At 35.0% G+C, this 9,823-nt stretch overlaps 1 protein-coding gene across 1 annotated transcript; it reads left to right on the top strand.

The window, feature by feature from the left end:
* The first annotated feature begins 2,093 nt into the window (after nt 1–2,093).
* Nucleotides 2,094–6,867, top strand: LOC133311474 (probable serine/threonine-protein kinase WNK5). Its single transcript, XM_061512527.1, has 7 exons — nt 2,094–2,218; nt 3,242–3,507; nt 3,637–3,860; nt 4,253–4,410; nt 4,506–4,833; nt 4,919–5,272; nt 6,318–6,867. Exons 1-7 carry the CDS (start codon nt 2,132–2,134, stop codon nt 6,722–6,724), a joined length of 1,824 nt encoding a protein of 607 aa, XP_061368511.1. The 5' UTR covers nt 2,094–2,131; the 3' UTR covers nt 6,725–6,867.
* Nucleotides 6,868–9,823: the final 2,956 nt, after the last annotated feature.

Here is a 9,823-nt window from a genome sequence, read left to right as displayed (position 1 = left end):
GCCAGATATACACATAAATTACTATATATTCGTGACAACGTTTTTAAAGTTGATTTGGTTTTTAAATAGGTAATGTTAAATATTTATGATTTTAAGGTACAATTAGGTGTGAATAAGAGTATTTCACATACTTATAATTACAATTGTACGAAATTATGTTTAAGCGTAGATGAATAAAATTATTCAAAAAAAATTTGAAATATATTTATGACACGATCAAATTAATTTATGACACATAATAAGGAAGGAAAGGGTGTCGGGGTTAATTATAATTCAAACGTGAAATAGTATTAGACTTTTTGGTGGCTTTTATGTCAGTTCCATTTAAAGTGAATTTATTTTCAAAATATATGAATATAAGTGTTTTAACTTTTAATTTAATTTATATAATACTATAATATAATTCTTTAAATTTTAAGTATGAATTTCTGGAACCAATGTGTCATTTTTTTGACGATTAGTTATTGAGCCGTGGTACTGGCTTAACGATTTATATAAATTTATTAAAAAATATTTCTTTATAAATTTCAAAATTAATACAATCTGAATTGTTGGTTAAGATTATTCCAGAGGCTGCTATTTTGTGTTTCGCTATATGTAGGCTATGGTCCATCCGTTCCTTCAATCTCCATGTTGCAGTCACCGTTGTCGACGCTTTTAAAAGCAATAGGCAAAGAGCAATTCACGTCTCGATGACACTGACAACTACAATGCAAAGGTATGCATGGCCATTGATGACATTGACAACATTAGCTCTATTATTGCCACCAGAGAGCAAAGCAAAAGCAAAAGCTGGTTGGGAGCCTACTGGCTACTAGGATGGAGATCATTTTCTCTGCTTCTGGAGTATATATGTTTTACCCAAAAATGAAAAATATGGGATATGCGTGAAAATAAATATAAAGGTAAAAGTAGTATAAAAGTGTTAGCTTTTACTATATTTGATAAAAGAAGTATTAAGTACTTTATTTTCTAGGACATGACAAAATCCATTTGATATTTTGCTAAAGAAAGAAATTTGTGACAAATATATATATGTGTTTTATTTAATAAAAAATATTTAAAAGAGATCTTCTTAGATTGTGTCAGTAATTAACATTGCTACGGATATGATTTTGTTAATAATCTATGTAACTATGTTAACTGTTTCTTCTTCGATCAGGATTATGACAAAGAAGTCATCACCATTGATCAACGGTATCACATGCTCACAAATCAGAGTTGTTGATCTTTTTTACTATTATATTTACAAATTATTTATTTATATAATCTTACAAATTCAGTTATGTATTTTTGTGAATATAAACGTTTAAATGTGTATTCACGAATACATAATTGAGTTTGTAAAAAAAAAATTATAAAAAAAACCTATTCAAATCTTTATACTATTATGTATTGGCAGAGTTAGAAAATTTTGTTATACAAGATTAGAAAAGTAAAATTCACACTAATTTTGAAAAATTCTTTAAAAAATTTTCATATATGAAGAATAATCGTGATCTCGGGATGATGGAAGCTATGAATCAATTCAACCTGTTAAGTGATTCACCGATTATTAAAATTTAGACGCCTTGTTTGCTAGGTCCCTTATGTGGTCTTTTCATTTTCTGAGCGACTTTTCATTCACTTCAAACACAATTTGTCTACACCAATCTTTAACACAAGGCACGAGCTATTAATCAGAATTCATAATCTCGGGTGTGGTCACTTTCCGGGTCATAACTCATAACATTATTATTCATGCGTGATTTATATATAACAGTTTCTTTGTCCTCCTATCTTCCCAAAATAAAATCTTAAATTTGTGCTATCTCTTTCTGTCTCTCTGTGTTTTCTTCCTCTTGAGACTGTTGAACCAATGGTTACCATGCACACACGTATGAGCTTTCACGTGGAGCTGTTGAAATGGTATGGCCAATGCTTAGTGTTGACTACTCATGGCTCTTCTGGCAATTATTTGGTGTCTTCTCCTACGAGAACTATGAGTGGAAGCCTAGGATCATCTAGCACCCACATTATATATAAATATATTATTTTGTTGCTAAGTTCTTAGTTCTCATATATCTATGTATAACATGCATAGCACGTGTTAAGTCAGAACTGTTGTTAGCCTTGTACAATCAATACAACCATGTACAAGGGGAGATTCTGCACTGTTGGTGGAGTTAAGGCTCAGGTTGGATATGTTGAAACTGATCCATCTGGTCGATATGGGCGTGTAAGTGCTTTAATTTACTGGTTTGTGAATTGGGTCATGGTTTTTCTGATTAGTTGATGTGCAATGCAGCATAAGCTGATTAAGTTGTTGTGATATGAATTGATCATGAATCAGTTCCCGTTTATGTGTCCATTGGTGTTCATTTTGAATTGAGAATTGAAACTGACTTCTAAATATTACTAGGGAAACTCACATTCTTAGTTGTTTGTATCAAGGAAAAATTTCAATGACAGAAGAGTATTCTGTCTGTGGAAATTAGTTTTATTTAGGGAATTTTTTTTGGTGCTCCAAATCCCATGTGATCCTTCTATTCAAGATATGACACATGGACAAAAAGTTATTTTTTATTTCTTCTCTTTCCTCTCTCTTCATTACTTATATAATTTTGATTGGTCCGAACTACTGAATAAATAGTGATCCCAAATCACTGAAATTCTTCTCGAGTTTGATAATTGATCAAAAAGCTTGGGGGATAAGAGTTGCCATACATTTTAGAAAAAGGGGATAGCTTTATGTTTTTTTTGGTATATACCTAGTATCCAAGGTCCTACTAGACCCGACTAATTTAGTTTTAGATTTGTGCCTCTCCATCCTTCTCGGGGACGGTGACTCTCAGGATTTGAATCCACTATCATTTGTGCAGGTCAAATCCTAGAGTCTAGTTGTGTCGCCATTACACCAACAATTCTTAGGTGATAGTTTTATGTTTTTATTATAGTAGCCGTCTGTGACAAGAGTCAATTGTCCATGGCAGATATTGAGCATTGTTCCTTTACCAAGTCTAGGCTTGTTGGCTTGACACACCACCTTGCACACTTCCCATGTGGTTCTTAGTTTTCATACACAAGTTTAACTCTCTGGCACACCCAAGAAAGAGTACTGACTCTATAATTAAGAATGCAAAATGAATGGTTGAAGCTCACTTTTTAGTACCCATAGTTATGTCAGACTATTATTGTAATCTGGTACCTTTTAATCAATCTAACTCACTAGCTGTGTTATTATGATTGTTTGTGCTTGTAGTTCAGGGATATTCTGGGCAAAGGAGCTATGAAGACTGTGTATAGAGCATTTGATGAGTTACTAGGGATTGAAGTGGCTTGGAACCAAGTCAAGCTCGGTGATGTCTGTCATTCACCAGAGCAACTTCAGCGTCTTTATTCAGAGGTTCATCTCCTCAAGCACCTCGACCATAAATCTATGATGATCTTCTATGGTTCATGGATCGACGTTTATAGCAGAACCTTCAACTTCATCACTGAATTGTTCACCTCTGGCACCCTTAGAGAGTAATGAATCAAATCCTTGTTTATTAACATCCATTTAGCTTAATTGGCCATCTATGTTTCATAGGTTATATTATGTTTCATAGGTTATATTTTTTAATTAAAATACTACATATGTATGTACATATATAGGTATAGGCAGAAGTATAAGAGAGTAGATATCCGAGCAGTGAAGAATTGGACTCGCCAGATTCTAAGTGGTTTGGAGTATTTACATAACAATAATCCTCCTGTAATACACAGAGACCTCAAGTGTGATAATATCTTTGTTAATGGCCATCTGGGGCAAGTCAAGATTGGTGATTTGGGTCTTGCAGCTATACTTCGTAGCTCCCAACTTGCCCATAGTGTCATAGGTAATGCCTCTTGCTATTTTTGGTTGTTACATTTTCAGTTAAGAGTATTCTAAACCATGTTCCTATTAATTGAAATTGTTGAGATATATAAAACCATTAATGTAGCCTCACATAACAGCTTAAGCTTTTGGGTTGAATTGGTTCTTTACATGGTATCAGAGCCTCGTGTCCCGGGTTCGATCCTCGCCGCTCTCCACTTTCTTTCAAGTGGAATTTCTTTGTTCGCACAGGTAGGTGGGCCTGTGCATTGTCCACCCTTCAAGCCCAGTGGGCTCTCGTGTGAGGGGACGTGTTGAGATATATAAAACCATTAATGTAGCCTCACCTAACAGCTTAAGCTTTTGGGTTGAATTGGTTCTTTACAGAAATTTTCTGTTTGATGATACATGCAGGTACACCAGAATTTATGGCACCAGAACTATATGAAGAGAAATACAATGAGCTGGTAGACATATACTCCTTTGGGATGTGTATGATAGAGATGCTTACTTTTGAGTTCCCATATAGTGAGTGTTCCAACCCAGCTCAAATATACAAAAAAGTTACTTCGGTAAGCTTGATTGGACAATGACCCTTCATTGATCTTATTTTCCTAGCACTTAATCTGATTTCATTTCACAAACTTTGGTTCATTTGGTGTACCAGGGGAAGTTACCAGATGCATTTTACAGAATCCAACATTTGGAAGCAAAGAGGTTCGTGGGAAGATGTTTAGTACATGTCTCAAAAAGACCACCAGCAAAGGAGCTTTTGTTGGACCCATTTTTAGCCACGGACCAACTTGAATCAATATTGCCAATCTCAATATTATCTACAAATCAAACTCCAAAGCTTATTTCCAATGAATTTGTTATCACTGAGCAACTTTCAATGGGTGATGATCAGGGAAAGAGCACAGATATGACAATCACTGGGTCAATAAATGAACAGGATAACACAGTTTTCCTTAAAGTGAAGATACCTGACAAAAATGGTATGTGCACAATTTCATGCCACAAAATTAGTATCTTATACACAACATTTAAAGTGTCTTATGTCAAATTGTATTTTGAATTCAGGGCATACAAGAAATATATTATTTCCATTTGACACAAAAAAAGACAATGCTATTGAGGTAGCAAAGGAGATGGTTGAAGAACTTGAAATTAAACACTTGGAACTATTGGAGATTGCTGCAATGATAGACCATGAGATATCAGCTTTAGTTCCAAGTTATAGGGATCGGGGTACTTGTCAGCAACAACGACAGGACAGCTTTAACTATGAAGAAGATGCGGATGTCAATAATCATCATCCTCTTTTCTTATCATCTTCTCCATCTTCCTCTCAGTGTTCTCTTCCCATGTGTGGTTCCTCCTCCAAGATGTACTCTCTTGGGAACCATCACCCGTTTACTCAAGAAAGGCCAAAAGGTACTTCTTAGTTTTATTTTTTCTTCGATAATTACACAAGTAAACTGTTTTCCTTTTTTAATAATACATATTAATTATTGCTTTGCCATTTGTAAATGGGTTTAATGTTTCTCCAATCACTCAAAATAACTTATCTCTAGTGATCCCAAACCGTTATTGTTTTGAGCTTAGGAGAAAAATAATTTTGTAATTTTAATTTATTCTTTAGTTATATTAATTTTTATTATTATAATTTTTTTTCCTAATCCCAAAACAATATTATTCTGGGTTAATGGAGTGATTTGGGAAACATTAGACATTTTGCAAATTCAGAAGTTTTTAAAAATTGAGAAAAATCAATTTACATAAAAGTAAGAATAATTTCTTTTAAAATTAATTATTAACTGTATCTAATGATTTATGTGAATTTTAATCTTCAATAGCCATTATATATAAATTTATTAAGTTAAAAATTATATATAACAAAAGTTATATATGATAGAAAGGATCCGGATATATATACATAGTGAAAAAATTTAAAAAGAAAATTGTAGGCACAAGATTGAGAATTGCATGGCATGCAATTCTATTTTAATTGCATTCGATAGTGTTCGCAATAGAAAATATTTCAAAAAGTATTATAAATTTTATACCAATGAGGTCTTATACATGAACCACTAAAGCATAATTTTCAAAATGATGTATCCTAATAAGCACCCACTAGTTTCTTATATTGGAATAAATACGTAAATTGGTGATCTTAAGATATTTGAGGACATGAATATTAGTTTTTGAGATTGTAAGCATAACCTTCTCCAAGAAAACATTTAATTTTAAAAAAATTATAACATCGATTGTATGAATCTTTAAACACTAACTATATTAGTTCATAAGAAAGTTTAATATAATTAATATTTGTAATCTGTTAGTATAATTTTTTTTTTCATTTTTTGAAACAAATGTATTAACTGCAAAATTTATCTGAAACTAATTTTGAGAGTTTATTCTTTATATTTTTAAGAACCATATAAGAATTATAATCTATTGCTCCATGAAAAATTTGCAGAAGATCTAATTATGAATGACAATGCAAGCTCTCTAAGCTCAATGAACTCTTACAAGTGTTCCAATTTCCAATACTGCGACTCATGCAATGATGAGCATGTCCCAAGAGTAGTAGTAGATGAAACTGAACGCAACAAGTGCACAAGATTATGCCGTGGGGAAGAGGCAGAAGCTAGTTTCCCCAAACAGTTTTTGTACCCCGGAATGGACTCTTGCGGTTGCAGATGTAGTGGTTCAAGCCATGGAAGGTCGAGGTTTACGAGGTTTCGTTCGTGCGTGGAGCGAATGAACCATCATTCGCTAATAATGGATGAGATATACAAGACACGGATGTTCAACACGGTTGGGGCCATGGAGAACATTGGGTTCTATTACCATCCAGAGAGAGGTGGATGCTTTCCTCGTTGAAGCTCAATATAAAATAAGAAGCTCCTATTTTATTTTTTACTTTTGGGTGTTCTTTGTTGCTTTTTTTTTATATATATATATCTCCACCAATTTATCGAATGCTCGACTAATAAAGTTTGAGTAGTACCGGACCCATTATAGGGGGAGGTTAGAGATATTTGCTTAAGGGGAATAAGCTTCTTACCCCTTAAATCAATGGTGGTTGATTGTTAATGTGCTTTTTTATGTCTGATGTATGAATAAAGATAGTTTGATGCTATAAAACTCTCGTTATGTTTTTATGACTGTTGGATCTAATAGTAAGGGGATTTACCTTATATATATTTGTAAGAGGCTCTTGATTATGAGGTTTAGAACATGTTTGATGTATAGTATATGATAAGATCTGATAGTATAAGACTTGATAATATAATGCCTGATTGTATAAGATCTGATTGAATTTTAATACTATCCAGTGTTTGGCACGTTATTGTATAAAATAATATATTGTATAAGACAATATCATCTAGTATTTGGTAAAACACTGTATAATACTATATATGATAAAAATAAATATTTTTAATAAAAATATCCTTTAATAAAGAATTTATATAGTTCTTCAAAAAATGTCAGATGATATTAATTTTTATAAAAATTTATTGATTAGTGTATCCAAAATATAAATTAATTTTTATAAAAATAAAAATATTCAATATTTTAAAAGTTAATATATTTAAAAATTAATTTTTATTTTAATAGATTAATATATTAATCTATTAAAATAATATATTAATTTTTGAGAATTACATTGGTCAACGATGTTAATACATCAATCTCTTATCAGGCCTTATCCCCCACCCTTAGGTTGGATTAAGTTATACATCTTTTTGATGTATTAAGGGATTATGTTGTATAAGCTTATACTATACGATGGTCACACCAAACAACTGAAAATGTCGTAACGTATAGTATAAACTTATACTATCATGCTTTATACGTCACACCAAACAGGCCCTTAGTCACATGGCCAAGATGTTGAGTTTCCTTCTTCAATGCTAAGCCCAAGCCCATTGAGGGATTTCTTAAAAAAAAACCTAAACTCTAGATCTCACCTCCTATATATTCATTAGTTGAGGGTGGAGGCTAGGTCAGAGGTTACGAGAGAGATTAGAAATTTGAGAGAAAATTGTTTGAGCAAAGCTTTATGCTTTGTATTTGAGAAATCCTTAGAGAGAGTTTGATTGAAACATCTCTAGGGTAGTTTGATTATCACCATTGTTGGAGAGGTAGAGTTAACCACCACATTGGTGAATTTGATTCTTTGTAACCATTATTTTCATAGTGGATTTTTGATCTGCACTAGGTCCCGTGGGTTTTTACTTCTTCATTGGAGAAGGTTTTCCCACGTTAAAAACTACTTGTGTTCTCTCTCTCTCTCTCCTTCTCTCTCTCTCTCTCTCCCGTTTTCGTTTTTCATTTTCTGCCGCGCTACCCGACCTGGTGAAGTTCAGGCCGAGGTATTGCCGAGATCCAAGATCGAGGATCTTGCTGACTGACTTCCGCAAAAGGTTGTAGAAGCCGAGTTTGAGGGGTTCTGAGGGAGACGAGATGGAGACCAATGGCATAACCAATGATGGAGATATATTCAAGCTGACCGCAGACAATTTCACCTATTGGAGACCGATGATGGAAGATCATCTCTACTGCAAAAATTTACATGAGCCCATTACCCTTGATAAGAGATCGGAAGGCAAAACCGATAAGGAGTGGCAGATTCAGAGTCGTAAGGCGGTACCTACGATCAAAAAATATATTGACAAAAGCCTCTTTGAGCACGTGTCCGAGTTCATGAACATGCATGAGTTGTGGACGAAACTGGAGTCCATTATTCAGAAGAAGACTCCCAGCAACAAAGCACACCTGGTTCGCCGACTTGTTAAGCTTGAATACAAGGACGGTATGAGTATGATTGAACACCTCAACACCTACAAAGGTATTGTGAATCAGCTGTCAAATGTTGAGATGAAAATTGATGACGAGATGCAGGCCTTGCTGCTGTTGAGCTCGCTGCCAGAAAGCTGGGATACTCTGGTGGTGACCTTGAATAATTCGACTCCAGATGGAAAATTGAAGATGGATGTCATGACAGACAACCTCTTGGGCGAAGAAGCCAGGAGAAGAGAACGAGGTATTTCGAGCACGTTTGAGGCCAACGTTGCTGAGAACAGAGGTAAATCCAACTCCCAGGGTAGAAGCAAGAGCCGGGGTCGAGATCGTGATAGAAGAGGAAAGTCCAGAGGTCGGTCAAAGCCGAGATATGAGTTGAAGTGCTTTTACTGTGGAAAGATAGGTCATAAGAAGCTAGATTGCTGGACTTTGCAGAATGATGAGAAGAACGACTCTGTGAAGCCGGATCAGATTATTCCCAAGAAGAGGGAAGACAAGAGCACCACTGCGGTGGCTGCCAACTCGAATGCCGAGATATTCCTCCTAGGTGAGGATAATTATTTGAATGTTGCATATGATGACTGCATCTGAATTGTTGACTCCTGTGCCTCCTTCCACGTTACTCCACACAAAGGTTTTTTCTCCTCTTACCGAGGTGGTGATTTTGGAGTCGTGAAGATGAGAAATCAAGTGACCAGCAAGATTTTTGGTGTCGGTGATGTAACCTTGACCACAGATGTCAGATGCTGACTTGTGTTAAAGGATGTGAGGCATGTACCTGACATGCGTTTAAATCTAATCTCAGTAGGCAAACTTGACGATGCCAGGTTAGTGAACTACTTCGGTAGTGTTAGATGGAAGCTGACCAAGGGAAACTTGGTCGAGGCCCGAGGTAAGAAGGAAGGCTCCTTGTACGTGATGCAAGGAAAGATCAATGGCGGAGAAGCCAATTCTGTCTGAGATGAACCTACTTGGAGCTATGGCACAAGCGCCTCGGCCACATGAGCGAGAAAAGGCTCCAAATCCTAAACAAGAAAGAATTACTGACTGGGTTGAAAGGCAAAGCGTTGGAGAGTTGCACGCACTGCCTAGCTGGAAAGCAGCACCGGGTTTCTTTTGTGAGACCGGATCAACCCAGACGACGCAGGTATATTCTTGACCTCGTCCATACTG

Source organism: Gastrolobium bilobum, unplaced genomic scaffold (genome assembly GCF_033153095.1).
Source record: "Gastrolobium bilobum isolate Gb01-03AN ecotype WA unplaced genomic scaffold, APGP_CSIRO_Gbil_v1 utg10537, whole genome shotgun sequence".
NCBI classification, from domain to species: Eukaryota; Viridiplantae; Streptophyta; class Magnoliopsida; order Fabales; family Fabaceae; genus Gastrolobium; species Gastrolobium bilobum.
Note: the sequence above shows the minus strand (reverse complement) of the source record. Positions and strands in the feature narration are given on the sequence as shown.